General features: G+C 48.8%; 1 protein-coding gene across 11 annotated transcripts in view; it reads left to right on the top strand.

The window, feature by feature from the left end:
• The window catches only part of PPP1R13B (protein phosphatase 1 regulatory subunit 13B), an 89,668-nt gene that overhangs the window by 68,524 nt on the left and 4,215 nt on the right, over positions 1 to 16,929 (top strand). For 6 of the 11 annotated variants that reach the window (XM_070593386.1, XM_070593389.1, XM_070593390.1 and 3 more), the window contains exons 5-14: positions 381 to 482; positions 2,376 to 2,550; positions 3,323 to 3,519; positions 5,949 to 6,089; positions 8,852 to 9,032; positions 12,311 to 12,480; positions 12,868 to 13,369; positions 14,817 to 15,583; positions 16,213 to 16,350; positions 16,427 to 16,560. In XM_070593386.1, the coding sequence (XP_070449487.1) occupies positions 381 to 482; positions 2,376 to 2,550; positions 3,323 to 3,519; positions 5,949 to 6,089; positions 8,852 to 9,032; positions 12,311 to 12,480; positions 12,868 to 13,369; positions 14,817 to 15,583; positions 16,213 to 16,350; positions 16,427 to 16,560 (2,507 nt within the window). Of the gene's footprint in view, positions 1 to 380; positions 483 to 2,375; positions 2,551 to 3,322; positions 3,520 to 5,948; positions 6,090 to 8,851; positions 9,033 to 10,467; positions 10,573 to 12,310; positions 12,481 to 12,867; positions 13,370 to 14,816; positions 15,584 to 16,212; positions 16,351 to 16,426; positions 16,561 to 16,929 lie in introns of all 11 variants that reach the window. The other 5 variants (XM_070593382.1, XM_070593393.1, XM_070593385.1 and 2 more) reach the window with 1 other exon arrangement.

The raw sequence follows: 16,929 nt of genomic DNA, 5'->3' as shown, positions 1-16,929 counted from the left end.
GTCACCTGCACATTTATTTTTTAGGTTCTGTATCCTTAGAGATTTGACATCCCCATTTACTCAAATATACTTATTAAATAGCCAGTTGGAAAAGAGGAAATATTACTTTCAATACACATTTGCAAAGGTTTGCTTAAAATTGGGCCCCTTATTAATATATTATCTGGTATATTAGAAAAACTGTTATTTATATTTAATAAAAGCAGTTAGCAATTAGGAAAAGTTCTTATGAGAAAATAAACTAATTCGTATTCTCCTATCTTCTAGGGAACCTATTTAAGATCCTGATATGTATGTGTGTGTGTCTGTTCTGACGCCAGAGAAAAACGATTATGCAGATAAACGTACATTCCAGCTTGAGTGTGTTTTGTTCTCTGTAGGTTGGGAATCCACGTGTTGAACTTACCCTCTCAGAGCTCCAAGATATGGCAGCTAGGCAACAACAGCAAATTGAAAATCAGCAGCAAATGTTGGTTGCCAAGGTAAGTTATAAAAGCAGAGGTGGGGAAGCGTTCAAAAAGTATGTTCTTCAACCAGTATTTTAGATTGGGGTTAATACATTCATGGGTAGCACTCATGAGTAGGACCATGCCGTGGAAGTGTGAAACACAGTGTCTTTCTCTCCTATATCTCCTATTATCATAAATGCATACTGTAGCTTCTTGAAGTTGGGAAGGTATCAGAGCAAGAGCGTTTGACCCTTGACACCCACTCACAGGCACCCCAGAACAGGAAATGGTTAACCTTACCCAATTGTAGACAAAATTTGGGAAGAAAGGATGTTTTCCATTGTTGTCTCCTTTTTCCTCTGGATATGTTCTCTGCTGGTGTAGTTGGCAGTTAGTGTTCTAGAAGAAGCCAGCAATCCATGATGAAGACAGTGTCGTGGGCCCTGAAGACAGTGACGCTTGGTTACTGGGGCTTCTCTTCATGCCACTCCACAAGGAAGTGGTTTGGTTTATTACAGTGCTGGGCATAGGTAACACTCGGTGTACACTGAGTTCTACGTTTGTTGTTGGAACTCTGTAATGGTAGGATTTGAAAGTTTTCTGAATAGTGGTTTAGTCATGGACTAAAAAAATCAGACCTATCACCCATGCCTGCTGGAAATGATTCACGTTGGAATGATCTTAAACGTTCTGAAACTGCTTTACAGAGGGCGTGTCAACATGGCTGCCTCGGTTCTTGCTGCTTTCACTGTAGAGAGATTTTCTTAACCAAATGTCCAAGTCCAATCCAACTTTTTTCATTTGTCGAATGACCATGTAATTCATTGTACTATCTACTTGTGTGTAAATAATAATTTAAGTTGGACTTGTTTTTAAAGTTGTCTTACAAAGCTTATTGGATTTACAAGAATAAAAAGCAAGTTAGTTGGAAAGTATTGCATCCCATTAATAAGATTTCTAAGCTGAAATGTACATAGTATTGTATAACTATAAAATTTTCTAATTTTACTTTTTATTTCCTTTCCAAATATTGATCCAAGAATATTGCTATTAAAAAAATTCTTAGATATTTTCAGCAATGTAAATCACAAGTTAAAGCTGATTTTTATGTATTAAGCACTTATTTCCTTACTGTAGAGTGTAGTGTGTAATGCCTGCATAATCACACTGAAACCACTCCTTAGTTAGTTTATTTATGCATACATATGGGACTATGAATATTTAATGTTGATGTTATCCTTAAGGTATGAATTTTCATATTAATAGGGAAAAAAACTATTGAAGAGTATTGCGTATATTTTTACTTTAGGATTGTCGTGTTCTTGTTTGCTTATAAAATGTTTCATTAGTTTGAAACTAATCCTAATGAAATCAAACACTTCCTTGAACTAACGACTGTTTGATGTCACTTAGCAAGTGAGTGCTTTATCTCCTTACTGGTTACCTTATCTCTTTGAGTATAAAATCCTCTGCCCGTCAGTGCCCATTTCCTTTAGGAGGTTAAATAAGGGATCTTTGGAAGCCGCTTTGTAGCAGCAGGAAACCTGGTACTAACAGCAGGAAACTCAGGCTGGCTAGGGCTTCACAGACGGGATGAAGATGAGATTGTGTCTTCGTGCATATGAAGTGTGGGCTTGATCTGCTCCTGCCGGAATGTTTTCTGAGGGAACGTGTCTGTTAACTGAATGATGTAGATCAGTGTGCATAGTGAAACCCATATTTGAAAAGCCTCACTCTTATCATCTCACACCTCTGTATACCCAATAATTTCAGTTTTGTGTGGTCTGATGTATGCAGGATTCCTCTAGCATTTCTTTAATATTCATTAAAATAGGTGATACTGTGGAATCCTCTCAGATTTTTTTAGTCTATAAAAGTAATCGTACGTTTCAATTTTCAAAGTTAGATGTTTCCTTCTTTTGTTAGGAACAGCGTTTACATTTTCTAAAGCAACAGGAGCACCGTCAGCAGCAGTCTATTTCTGAAAATGAGAAGCTTCAGAAGTTGAAAGAACGAGTTGAAGCCCAGGAAAATAAACTGAAGAAAATCCGTGCCATGAGAGGACAAGTAGACTACAGCAAGATTATGAACGGCAATCTGTGTAGGTGCCTGTGGGCCCACTCAGCCTCCATGCGCAGCAGGCGTAGATACGGTGAAGCAGAGCCCAGCTTCTGGACACTTTCACTCACAAGCTGTTGTCAGACCTTGCTATAGAAAGTGCGCTGAAGCTTTGCTCTCTTATCTGCTTCTAAAAGGATGGGGTGGGTTAGGTTAAGTGGTGTTGGAAGATCTCCTACAGCCTTGCAATGCAATGGAAAGATCCTTTCGTTATCTGTGTCACAGCAGCCCATGGGGTTGGGGCTGGGGTGCTCCAAGACTCAACTCGTTATGAGGATCTGTATCTGTGTATTAGGATAAACCATACAAATGCTCACTTTATTTCTGCATCTGTGGTTTCTTTGTTATTTTATTAATTCAGTTAGTGTCTACTTTATGTTACAGTGATAAGCAAGACAGACTTGGCTGGTTCTGCTCTTACAAAGCCTTGGTCTGTTGGTGCACTGAGATTCCTAAGTGGCTTGACCAAGCTAGCTTTTAGACTGATTAGCCTAATTAAAGAATAGTCAATAATTAGTGCAAATATAGTTGTTTGTCGTGTGCACAGTCACATCAGGTGTTCCAAAGGCTCGTTAAAATGTGTTTTGGATTATGCTCATCACAGTTTTCTTTCCCAGGTCTGGCAGTAGATGATGCTCTAGTTTAATGTATAGAAATAAAAAAGAAATCTCAAAACAAAAATAAGAAAATATCGTGAAAAAAAAGAATATCAACTAAGTGATTTATTTATTTATTTTTTTGGTGGGAAATTATAGCTGCTGAAATAGAAAGGTTCAGTGCCATGTTCCAGGAAAAGAAGCAGGAAGTACAGACTGCAATTTTAAGAGTTGATCAGCTCAGTCAGCAATTGGAAGATTTAAAGAAAGGAAAACTGAACGGGTTCCAGTCTTACAATGGCAAGCTGACGGGACCAGCGGCAGTGGAGTTAAAAAGACTGTACCAAGAGCTACAGGTAACTCGCCCGGTCTAGGGAATGGTTATAGCAAAACATCCTCATCTTTCAGACTTTTTTCCAGCGTAGGCTGGACACCTCAGGAACTGGAAGCAAATTAATGGATTCTAATTGAAGAGTAGGCACAAAATGTATTCAGTACAAAAGAATTTTTAAAATAGCTTTGAGATATAATTCACATAGCATGCAATTCACCTATTTAAACTGTACGGTTAAGTCGTTTTTAGTATCTTCACAGAGTTGTGCATCCGCCACCACAATCAATGTTAGAACATCTTCATCAGCCCCAAAAGAAACCCTGTACCCCTTAGTCATCATGCCGCCACCCCCTCCGCCTCCAGCCCTAAGCAGCCACGAGTCTCCTTGGTCTCGATGGATTTGCCTATTCTGGAAATTTCATGTGAACGGAATCGTGCAACATGTGGGTCTTTGTGACTGCCTTCTTTCACTTAGCATGTTCTCAGTACAGAAATTCAGTACAGAACTTAATTTGCAATATAATAAACTAGTCAAGAATTAAGCTTTCGATGACATTTAAGGTCTTTGTATGAACCTTGTTTTGACAAGACAGAGACCTATTGTTAGAGCCTCGTCTTGGTCGGCCTGGGCTGCTGTAACAACAGCAGAGACTGCGGGCTTACACAGCAGACACCAGGGCTCACAGTTACGGAGGCTGGAAGCCCGAGACCTAGGTGCAGGCAGATTTGGTCCATCGTGAGGGTCTGCTTCCTGGCTTGCGGATGGCCGCCTTCTTGTTCCATCCTCACAGCTCTGGGCTCTTCCTCGTCTTCCTAGAGCACTAACCCCATCGTGTGAGCCCCGCCCTCATGAACTCATGTTCTTCCTTCGCAAAGGCCAAATGCCATCACAACGGAGGCTAGGGCTTCAGCATGTGAGTTTGGGAGGGCACGAACATTCAGTCCATCACAACCCTCAGGACTTCGCTTTCTCACAAGTTGTCATTCAGCAGGTGATTTTTCATGCCAGAAACAAGTTTTGCAATTCTCTTGGCACTTGCTAGAAAAAGTATTATATCGTTTTTTGAAATGAAAATTTTTGATTACAGAGAGTAAAATCGTTTTTGTTGCTAAGTTCTTTAGTATAAATGCAGAAAAATAAAGTATTATGAAAAGTTATGATTTCTTTTACGTCTTAAGCAATTGTTAAAAGTGCAGGGTTTTTAAGGATTTTTTGATGAGGTGTGGTGAATGTAGTATATTTATATTTATTTATCTCCAACTTTTTTGGCTACAATCTAGGTTAAAAAGTGCGTTACCTCCTGTCTAGTACACACATGTGAGTGTGTATGTACTAGCACATGTGCATATGAAAGAGTTTAGCAAGACAAGATTGAACCTTCTATGTGCAGTGCACTCTGGATGTTTTCTATTCTCTATTTCTTTTTTCTTTCTTTCTTACTTTCTTTCTTTTTTTTTTTTTGGTGAGGAAGATTGGCCCTGAGCTAACATCTGTTCCCAGTCTTCCTCTTTTTTTTTTGCCCCTCCCCAAAACCCCAGTACATAGTCGTATATCCTAGTTGTAAGTCCTTCTAGTTCTTCTATATGGGATGCCACCGCAGCATGGCTTGACACGCAATGCGTAGGTCCGTGCCCAAGGTCTGAACCGGCAAACCCCACTGAAGCAGAGCATGTGAATTTAACCATGATGCCACCAGGCCCGCACCCTCTATTTCCTTTTTTAAAAGTGATTGCGACCCACTAATGATAAACGAACGTTCTATTTGGGGATTTAGGCCATCTTTTGTGAATTTCCTGCTGCCTCCACAGTAAGGTTCCTCATTCAGTGGGCTGTGTCGGGCGGAGCAGACACCTCTCCTTAGGTCCTTGGAGGACATGTTCAGGGCAGTGGTCACTAAAACGCCATCTCCAAGGACTATGATCATTGTTGGTACCAGTCATTCTGTATGCTTTGAAAAAGACACGTTTGCAGATATTTGCCCCTTTTTTGTTCCATAAGAAATCTGTTCTGGCTTGAGCCAGCCCTGATGGCCTAGTGGTTAAAGTTTGACACCCTCTGCTTTTGGGGCCCGGGTTCAGTTCCTGGCGCAGAACCACACAACTAGTCTGTCAGTAGCCATACTGGGTAGTGGCTCACACAGAAGTACTAGGAGAGCTTACATCTAGACACAGCTATGTACTGGAGCTTTGGCAGGAGGCGAAAGGGAAGGAAAAAGGAGGATGATTGGCAACAGTTGTTAGCTTAGGGCGAATCTTCCCCTGCAAAAAATAAATAATTTAAAAAAGAAATCTATTCTGGCTTCATCTGTGCTGTACTTGTAAAATATTTAGCACACAGGTGACAATGCATATATGTAAATACAGGTAAAAACTTAATGTTACTTTTTCTTCTTTTTAATCTCCCTGGCAACGAGAATGCAAACCATAAAAGTTGTATTTTGTATTTTGCAGATTCGTAACCAGCTTAACCAGGAACAGAATTCAAAACTCCAGCAGCAGAAGGAACTCTTGAATAAGCGTAACATGGAGGTGGCTATGATGGACAAGCGAATCAATGAACTGCGTGAACGTCTTTATGGGAAAAAAATTCAGGCATGTGGAAAAGAATATTTCTGAGATAAACTACTAAAAATGGTCCAAAATCGCACAGCTTCACTATGATGCCATTTTGCTCCCCCCCATCCACCACATCTGATAAAACTTAAATTGGCCATAAACCATAAAAAGCAACAGTAGAAGAAAGTTCTCTTTCCCAAAGATGCGTTTGTTCCCTGGCGTGGGGAATCCGAAGCACCGTGTGTGCAGCCGTGGGCTGCTCTGCCCTCCTCCTCCGCGCTCCTCCGGCTCCTCCCCTCCGCTGGGGGCGTGCGGGCTCTGGGGCTGCAAAGGCTGGGCCAGGTCCCGGTCTGCATGTTAGCTGTGCCGTGTGGGCGAATCCCTTGACCTTGCGTGACCTCCTGTCCTTGCTGTAGACTGATTTGCCCTGCCTGCCGGAGGAATCATTGTGAGGGTCCTTAGAAACACCTCGTGTGGAAGGGCTTTGTAAGTTCTCAAGCAAAGTGCTATATAAGGGTTAGTGCTTTTAAAAAATCTTTATTTGGCATTTTGAATGTCAAATGTAATAAATGCTCATTGGAAAAAAGATAAAACAGTACAGAAGTATTTAGGGACAGAAAGACAATGTGACAGTCCCTTCACTCTGTTCTCATTCTTCAGGGATGATAGTTGTTAGTGGTTTCAGTATTTTGCTTAATACAAACCAAAAGGTATTTAATTTGTAAGTGAAAGTGGATTGTAGAAATTATATCATTCACACTGTTCTCTAGCTAGTCTTTTTTGTTTTTACTGCAACGTGGGTATCTTCCCAGCTCATTACCTCATTCCCTTTATGGCTTTTGTATAATACTCATGTCCCGGGGGCTGTGGTCGCTTGAGCCAGCCCTGTTGTCAGGCAGGGTGTCCCCGAGTCTGGCTGTTACTGTCAGTGCCTTGGTGAGCACACGCTTCACCGAGAGCTTGTGGAGGACACGGGACTGCTGTGCGCCGTGTCTCTGGCTGGACGTGGCCCTTGGTCTTTCTCCCCTGGTGGTGCTCAGGGTTCGAGGGAAGCCGAGCTGAGTACAGAGCTGACAGGCACTCTGCCCTCGGGAGCCGGGAGTGGAGCAGGCAGCCCTCCAGCTGGGCAGTGCTCCCAGAGTCCCCTCATCACACGCAGTAACTGGTGCTTTCACAGTTGGACAAGCGTCTTCTCGTCAGCCCCTGCTGCTCTGAAGATAGCTTCAGGCTGAGAACTGCGGGCTTTGGGGGCTTTGCCTGGGTGGGATGGGTTAAAAGGGAACTGCCACTTCTTTGGGTGCCGTAATCAGTGGTCTCAGGTTACAAGTCTCATTAACAAATCTAACTTTTTTTTTTAACCAGAGAGCTTAAAGGTCAGTGGTTAATCTGTATAATTCGATGATTTCTGATAATGGTTTTTCTTTTTCTCTCAATTAGCAACACAGGGCCCATGGGGGAGGCAGCATGTCTGCTCTCCATGCTTGTTGACATTACTTTCTTTAGTAACGGTGTTACTAGTCAGGGTTCTCCGGAGAAGCAGAACCACTAGAGTGTGTGTAGAGAGGTGGGTTGGTTGATGTTAAGGAGCTGGTTCACACAACAGGGGGCGCTGGCACATCCGAAATGTGCAGAGCAAACCCGAAGACCCAGGAAACCGTTCATGTTGCAGCTTGAGTTTGAAGGCAGTCTGTAGGCAGAATTGCCAGTTCCTCAGAGGAATTCAGTCTTTTTCTTGTAAAGCCTTCAACTGATTAGATGTGGCCCACCCACATGATGGAGGGCAATCTGCTTTTCTGAAAGTCTGTTGATTTAAATGTTAATCTCATCTAAAAAATGCCTTCAGAGCAACATTTGACATGTTTGACTAAGACCTGGGTACCATGGCCTACCCGTGTACAATTAACCATCACAAATGGCTAGATAAATGTTACTTCTTGCATTCCACCTGATGCTTTAGGGGATCTCCTTGAAGAAGTTGGTGGTTCTGCAGAGATGTGTCTCCACCCCAAGGTCCTAGGCACCTTTGAGCAATTGTCAAAGACCCAGACCCTCTCCATAAAATGACAAGTGCTCATCCATGCATAATTTTGCAGACAATTCAGGGGGTTTCTGGATCTCTCAGTTATAGCCTGTCTGGGGACCCCTGAGGAGTCAGTGATTCTCTAGTTAGATCCCTGTTATGGCCCTCTTGTTGCTGGGCAGCATCGCATGATCAGCGTCATTGGCTATGGCTTGGTGTCCTTGCTAAGAATGGCAGAGCTACCTTCAGGGAACTGGTCAGAGCCTCGCCTAGTTCCAGACCCTGTCACTGTGCCGTGCAAGACTTGTTCAGTCCTTACAACAACCCTTATCCTGACTTTACAGCTGTGGTCATAGAGGTTCAGAGAGGTTAAGTCACTTGCCAAGGCAGCACAGCAAGTAAATGACAGAGCAGGATTTGAGGCCAGGCTCAGAGCCCAGGCTTTGACAGATGCCTCTGCCCACCCAGGGGAGGGAGAGCGCCCCTCAGGTAAGAAGATAACGTGGAGGTGTCTTGGGAAGCTGTTCTGTTATCAGCTCCTGGTTTTTATAGCTCACAAAGAGGTAGGTGTTACCAGAGTGAACTGCTCACCTGGAACTGTGGGTTGAGGCCCTTCTTTGAAGTCTCACCCTTTCTAGATACTGATCTTTCAGATGATGGAGCTTTCGAAGTACAAATTATTGAGTGAGTGGTTCCACTCTGAGCAGTCTGTCACACTACGCTTACAATTTTTTTTAATTTAGGAGAATCTTAATTTTCATTTCTCCCCGTTTTGTAGCTGAGCCGTGTGAATGGCACGTCATCGCCGCAGTCACCCCTGAGCACTCCTGGCAGGGTTGCTGCAGTGGGGCCGTACATCCAGGTACCCAGCGCCGGCAGCTATTCTGTTCCAGGGGACCCCGTAAAGCCCCAGTCTCTCACTATTGCCTCAAGTGCCGCCCATGGAAGATCTAAATCCGGTGAGTGGCCCAGGCCCTCTTCTTGGGACAGAGTAAGTGCGCAGGGAAGGGGGACTGTGGGGGACAGGGGCATCGGGGGGGCCCCACGTTGCTCCCCAGGCTCCACCCACCCTCCGTGTCCCCTGAGGTGCTTTGTCTTTTAGGGCAGCATTTGGGAGCTGTGTGGCACCATAGTAACGATGATGCTACAACAAGCACAGGTTCTCTGTATTGAACTGAATGTCTTCACTGTGTCGCTTTTCAAAACACAAATTATTTAAGACCTGATCCTCTCGTGCCACAGGTTGTGTGTACCCGTGGACGCCTCCCTGTGGCCCAGGCAGAGGCGCTGCCTCCCATGGACAGACACTGTGGCTGGTCTTTCCTGTGCCTCTCGGCCTGGTCTTAATCAGAAGGTCCACAGACCATCACTCTGGCCCTTGGCCACATTGAATCATGTGGTATGAGTGGACTCAGGTCTCCTGGCACCGTGGTGAGCAGCTCACCTGAGGAGGGTGGGGTGTCCTGTGGAGCCCCTGGCCTCCCAGCCAAGCGCAGGCTGCGTTCTCCGTGGACAGTCCACTCTCCTTCCTTGGATGCAGACGGCTAGTTTTTTTAAACCAGTGCATTAAAAGCCAGGGCTTCTTTGCAGTAAGACTTTCGTTATGACTGGGGTTGACACGTTTCCCTGTAATACACAGGATCGTGGGGCTCAGGTACTAACATTGCAGCATCCTTCCTTTGTGATGACAGTCCTGCTCACCGGCCTGTGTCAGGCCTATGTTTTGAAGACTTTCATCAGGATTGGTGCTAGATTTGTGTGGACTTTTGTTGGTTTGCTTTGTGTCCTCTTGCCTCGCACCTAGTCTGAGCAGCAACACCTGTGCTGCTCCTGCCATGGGGCTCGGGGTCTGTGCTGACCCAGCCTGGAGAAGGCATCAGCAGCTCTCATGAGCTGCGCTCCCCAGCTCGGATCTCCTCGCGGCTGTGTCTCAGCAGCCACGCGGAGTGTGTGGTCGGTACAACCTGTCATTGCAGCTTTCTTTGATAAGCTGTTATTTAGAGTTCGAACCACCCTGCGGTGGGAGTAGCTGTTCGTCTGTTTCCAATGGTAGACAATTAGCGCAGCCAGCTACTTCTCTGCTGACTTCATTTCAAACACTTGCCGAGCTGGGAGTATCTCCCATTTCCCTCTTCTCTGTGGGCATGTGCTAGGCCACCTCACGGGGGTTGCAGGGAGGGGACACCCTTACAGGGCCCAGAGAAGGTGTCCTTCAGAAGCTCAGCACTAGCCTTGGTCTGCCCGCTGTGGTGTAAGGTCACTGGACGTAGGAAACCTGTGTCACCCCACACTGGGGGCAGAATCTCCTCCCAGAGTGGAGCTGGGGTGAGAAATCTCCCCGGTGGGGACTCTAACCTGCACTGTCGGCTGTCCTTCTGGTTCCGTGTCACACAGATGGCCATGGTAAACTCAGAATGACCGGCTCGTGGACAGTGTCAGACCTCGATGTCGGGCCTGACTGCAGCTCCTCACGGCGCTCCGCAAACCTGTTTGCAAACCGTATGTCAGCTGGCAGGCCTAGCGGGAAGTGATGGTCCTCTTTAATCCTCCTAAATCAACAATCATTTGTTTTTCCAAACTGACAAAGGCCTGCTCATTGCGTCTAGACTTGAAAATTCCTAGTCCCTTCTTACTCCCTTTGTGGCTGAATTCCATAAAACCTCCCGTTGCCATGGGATTTCAGAAGTAGCTGAATGGCTGCATTCTCTGTGACCCCAAGACTGGGAAATTGGCTCCAGTGGCTGGTCCTGCCCCGCCTTCTTTGTCTGCGGTGGGCTCTGCTTGTTTCCCCATGGGCCCGTAGTTTTCACCTCACTACCCGCTTGGTGAACCTGTGTGTTTCTGGCCCACGCATCCCCAGGCTAAGCTAACCAGGGAGGTGTGAAGGCACATGTGCTTCTGGCCTGGAAGAGGCTGACAGGCCACAGAGAGCAAAGCGACAGTTAGGACTGGAGCTTCAGGAGGCCTCACCAGGCCCTTGCAGCTTGGCTAGAACCATCCTGGAGCCGTGCTTCCTGGAGCGACTTGTACAGGGTAGTAATTCAGCAGTACACCAGTGGATGCGGCTGGGCTCGCAGCGCTCCCGCAACGGTGGATGTGGCCAGGAGTGAGCAGTGTACAGCTGCAGCCGACAGGGCCAGCCAGGGTGCCCGGAGGCTCTGCCCATCCTCGCTGCACGTGATGCTGCCGCCTCTGGTTGTGCTTAGAGCACGTGGGAGAGTTCCCTCTTCTTGTGTTATGAGTTGCAGGTTTGGGCTCAGGCTCTGTTGTTGTGAAGACGAGTGACTTGCCTGTCGCCTCTCAGTGGCACACCTCCCCCTCCACCTCCCTGCCCATGCTGACAGATGGGATGAAGGACCAGGATGTGCTGTTTTTGTCAGCAGGGCCCCAAACGGTCCCCTTGGATTTCTTTCTGACCCGTATGGCTGATGGCTGGGGTGCTTACTGCTTCCATCCAGTCCAGCGTCTGTGCCTGTGAAGGGGGAGACAGGAGCCTGAGTCAGGGTGGTAATCCAACCCTACAGATGCCGTGGCAGAAAATGTCACTGTGAGAGGGAATCCTCTGCAGTCTTTTTCAGTTTGGAAAATGCTCTGTAAAAAATATCTTTTCAGTGGCTTTTCTGAAGATGTGGCTTCACTGGCTCTCTAATCCTGGCAGCAGAATGGTAGCCTGCACTCCAATCAGTGGGCGCTTGTGCTGGCCGCCTGTGATCATGAGTCGTGTTAGGGGGTAGAAATCTCTAACAAGTTAAAGTCAAGTTTTTTCTTTTAATACTGGAAGCAGTACGGGTCAAACCTGTTATGAAGTCAAAGATAAGACTTTTTTTATTGCTGTATGTAATTATATTTCTAAATCGTGTTTCAAAATTAAGTGCCAATGCTGGTTTTATTCACTGGTGTTGATGTAATGGGTTTGAGCTATATTGAAACGGGGGCCTGAGGATGTTGCTTCAATCCTCTGGCCCCTCCTCCGGCTCAGAGCAGCTCTGTGCTTGGTCACCGAGTCCGTCCCCAGAGCGCTGTGGGCGTCGGTGATGCCATGCCAGCAGAGGCCGCCCTGCCTCTTGCCATGCATGAGCTGGTGTGTGGAGGGGTGGGGGTCGGCCGCCGGATTAGTGGAACTCCATCAGAGTGTGATGTCTCAGAAGGTGATTTTTGTTTCTGGCAGGGGATTTTTCTCATGTTGGTTCAGGTAATTTCAGGAAAAATTTTATTTAAATTCTATGTTCTTTTCAAGCCAACGATGGAAACTGGCCAACATTAAAACAAAATTCTAGCTCTTCAATGAAACCAGTGCAGATCCCCAGCGTGGACTGGAAGGACTCAAGCGTGGAGGGGCCTCTCAAGCAGGGGACAGTCTCAAGCCAGCCTGTGCCCTTATCGGCTTTAGGAGCCACGGAGAAGCTGGTAGGCCATTTGTCTTTATCACAAAACACAGACAAGCTCCTAACTATACCACTGTTTGGCCTTCGTCTTCATCTAGGGGGTGGGAGCTGTCATGAGGCAAATTAATCCTGTCAGTGTCCAAATTATACTCAAGTGTGAAGGAGGTCATGGACCCTCAGCACCTGAGCAGTCTGCAAGTGTAAACACCTTTTGGTCAGGATTGTTCTGTCACAGACAAGTGACGAGCAATAAGCCATGCTGTTTGATCCCCACAGTGTGCCCTGTGCCTGGTCACAAGCCGATTTGAAGGATTACAAGTCCTACTTTGTATTCTCTTGTGACTCTGGATGGAAATATGCTTAGCGTTCAAAGGGTGACTTTGTTTTTCTTCTTAACATCTCAATTTAGGGCATCGAGGTTGGTAAAGTGCCACCCCCTATCCCTGGTGTCGGCAAGCAGCTGCCTCCAAGCTATGGGACATACCCAAGTCCTGCGCCTGTGGGCCCAGGGTCAACAAACTCCCTGGAGAGGAGAAAGGAGGGCAGCTTGCCCAGGCCCAGCGCAGGCCTGCCCAGTCGGCAGAAACCCGCCCCACTGCCTCCTGCAGGCGGCACCCACCAGCCAGGTTCCTCGCAGCAGATTCAGCAGAGGATTTCTGTGCCACCAAGTCCTACATACCCGACAGCGGGGCCACCTGCATTTCCAGCTGGGGACAGCAAAACTGAGCTCCCGCTGACTGTGGCCATCAGGCCCTTTCTGGCTGACAAGGGGTCAAGACCACAGTCGCCCAGGAAAGGACCCCAGACAGTGAACTCAAGTTCCATCTACTCCATGTACCTCCAACAAGCCACGCCACCTAAGAATTACCAGCCAGCGGTGCACAGCGCCTTAAATAAGTCGGTTAAAGCAGGTACCGTGTGGGTTTGTATTCTCTTTCTCTTGCGCCTAGGAAATTATGCTTAAGAAAATGCCAGTTCATGTCCTTGTATTTGGGTTAAACTTGATTCTTATGTCAAGTGTGGCCTTAGGTGTCCTGGGGCTGGGGATAGAAGATGAAATGCATAGAGCAGTTTTGCAGGTGGGTCACAGCTCTCTGACTTCCTGTCTGAGCCCCCGCCTCCCTGCATTACTCAGGAAATCCAGTGCCCGGAAGGGTGAGATTTCGGAATTTCCTTTTTCTCCTGCTTCATGACAGCTTGTGCAGGAGCTGTCCAAGGAGCGGGCATAGGGGAGCTCTGTCTGGGCCTGATCTCCCTGGCCTCCTGGCAGTGGCTGAGCCAGACCCCTGGGAGGTGACTTGACGGATGGGGGGCGTCTCTGCTGCTTTGGGAACCTCCCTCAGATCCTACAGGGGAGAAAAGCCCTGGTTTGGGTGAAGGGAAGTCAGCCTTGGGGGCCAAGATATTCTAGAAAGGTGGGTGAGAGAACGGAGCCTCGTTCCACACATACCGAGGCCAAGGGTGATTCTGACCATACAGTAGGATCCTGCGCATCACCTCTGGCCTGGGGCCGCCTCAGACATTCTTGGGCTTGGGCCTAAGCATGTAGACTTGTGGTTCAGGGATTCCTGGGAGTGCCTGGCCACCCCATGCCCAGGACCTTCCAGGTGGAGGCGCCAGTGCTTACTTGTGGACCGGGCTCTGGCCCATGCCAGGAAAGGTTTGCACTCTTCTCTGGAGCTCCCAGGCCCCCAGGTAAAACCTTGCTGTCTGAGGTGGGCTGTGTTTTATGTTGCTGGACTTAGTCCAAGGGTCAGATGTGTGTTTAGAGGTGACATCTTTCTCCTTGGCCAGAAAACAAGGAGGACTTATTTGGAGCAGGAGAGTCAGGTTTGCAACCTTTTTGGTTTTTAATTTGAGAAGCCCCAAATTCTGGAAACCCAGATGTAAAAACTGATAAATTAGAGAGACACTCCACCTTCCAAAAGGAGTCGGGAAGGTTCTTTGAACAGAGGGTTCCTTGGGGATTTAAATTAGCGTTTACCAGCAACCACAGCAGATTCAGAGTCTCTGTAGGAGCCTGTCTCTTGTGTAATGAAAGATGCTCAGGGGCTGGCCTGGTGGCGCAGCGGTTAAGTTTGCACGTTCTGCTTTGGCGGCCCGGGGTGCGCCGGTTCGGATCCCAGGTGCCGACATGGCACCACTTGGCAAGCCATGCTGTGGCAGGCGTCCCACATAGAAAGTAGAGGAAGATGGGCACAGATGTTAGGTCAGGGCCGGTATCCTCAGAAACAAAGAGGAGGATTGGCAGCAGTTAGCTCAGGGCCAGTCTTCCTAAAAAAAAAAAAAAAGCTCAGTGACTAGACCCCAGACCCTGCAGGATGCCGAAGTTGCCCCTGTCCTCTGTGTCTCCTCCAGTGTACGGTAAACCTGTTTTACCATCCGGTTCAACGTCCCCCTCACCGTTACCGTTTCTTCACGGGTCACTGGCCACAAGCACTTCACAGCCCCAGCCACCTTCAGAAAGTGCTGAGAAAGAGCCAGAGCAGGACAGCCCTGCCCCGCCCGGAGATGCCACAGGCACCGTGGAGAGCCTGCCGCGGCCGCTCAGCCCCACCAAGCTCACGCCCATCGTGCACTCGCCACTGCGCTACCAGAGTGACGCTGATCTGGAGGCCCTGCGCAGGAAGCTGGCCAACGCGCCCCGGCCCCTGAAGAAGCGCAGCTCCATCACGGAGCCCGAGGGCCCTGGCGGGCCCAACATCCAGAAGCTTCTATACCAGCGCTTCAACACTCTGGCTGGGGGCATGGAGGGCACCCCTTTCTACCAGCCTAGCCCCTCACAGGACTTCATGGGCACCCTAGCCGATGTGGACAATGGAAATACCAACGTCAACGGGAACCTGGGAGAGTCCAGCCCTGCCCAGCCCACAGCCCCACTCCCTGCTGAGCCTGCCCCATCCTCAGACGCCAATGACAATGAGCTCCCTTCTGAACCTGAGGGGCTCATCTGTCCCCCAACCACTCACCAAACAGCTGAGCCTGCCGAGGACGACAACAACAATGTGGCCACAGCCCTGTCCACAGAGCAGCTGCCCAGCCCTGGGGCCGAGGCCCCCTCTCCAGAGGAAGAGCAAGTCCCTCCGCCACTTGCCCCTGCCATGCCCCCGCCAGCAGCCTCTACGGTGGGTGTCGTTCTAGACCAGGGCCATGGCTTCCTAGTTAGCTGTAGTGTTGGGGCGGGGGTGGTTGCCGGACTTGTTCCTGCCCTCACTGAGTCAGGCCAAGGGGGAGGACAGTCACGTCAGCACAGGGACCAGGCTCAGAAGGAGAAGTGCACAAGGCTGCAGAGCTCTTACTGGAGGACCCAGTCAGTGAGGCCCAAGAAGGTTTCCTTGAGGGAGGGGCGCTGCAGCTGGAATCTGAAGGGCAGGTAGCAAAGGGGAGAAGAACCTTCCAGACAGAGCCCTCTGGTGGGAGGTCAATGTTGATAGAGCAGAGAGGGAGCTAGGAGTCCGTCGCAGTTGGTAGGAATGAGCTGCTCACTCATGGGGGTGGAAGGAGTTAAGAAGCTTGACTGTCCCCACCTCACTCCCCCCAAGGGCACCCGGAAGACCCAGGGCCCCACCTGAGGCAGTGCTCCCCTCAGAGCACGCTTTCTGTGAGCAGAGGGCCTGGCTGGGCCGGAGAGCGGGTGCTCGGGCTGCTGGGTGAGAGCACTGCCTGAGGCTTCAGCCCTGCCCTCCTTCCCTGCAGGTTCGGTTCTTTGGTGGGTTGTCACCTTTTGTTTGAAAGCATGCTTCCTTCCCAACAGAGCAAACGGACCAACCTCAAGAAGCCTAACTCGGAGCGGACAGGGCACGGGCTGAGAGTCCGCTTCAACCCCCTGGCGCTGCTCCTAGATGCTTCTTTGGAAGGAGAGTTCGACCTGGTGCAAAGGATCATCTATGAGGTGAGCTGAGCACAGCTGCAGCCTGTGCTGCTCGGGGTGCCGCGGGGCTGGTGGCTTACACTCACCCATGTCCTAGGTGGAAGACCCCAGCAAGCCCAATGATGAAGGGATCACCCCGCTGCACAACGCAGTCTGTGCCGGCCACCACCACATTGTGAAGTTCCTGCTGGACTTTGGGGTCAACGTGAACGCTGCTGACAGTGACGGCTGGTGAGGGCCCTGGGGCAGGGGTTGAGAGATCCCCTCCATACAGCCCAAAAGGGGAAACACCACCACCAGACCGTGGGGAAGCCCGTCCCGCCTCACACCGCACAGTGTCCTCGCTTGTCTTCCTGGCCCTGCTTCTCTCGAGTAGCCTGCTAAAGGCATCTGGTTGGTGACACTGTAGTCAGGCATTCTGCCCATTCTGATTCCCTCTTGGTCTGTTTGAAGTGGCCTGATCATCTGTGCGAAAGAGCCCTCAGCCCCATTTGGGGTCGACGCTTAGGTGGTTTGCGAGGTTTGTGTTTGCCTTCAGGGCCTGCCACTGCTGTGCAGGCCCCCTGGGCCCCTGGTAGGTGTTACTGTGAACTTCAGGCC

The sequence above is a fragment of the Equus przewalskii genome, chromosome 25 (assembly GCF_037783145.1).
Source record: "Equus przewalskii isolate Varuska chromosome 25, EquPr2, whole genome shotgun sequence".
NCBI lineage: Eukaryota > Metazoa > Chordata > Mammalia > Perissodactyla > Equidae > Equus > Equus przewalskii.
Note: the sequence above shows the minus strand (reverse complement) of the source record. Positions and strands in the feature narration are given on the sequence as shown.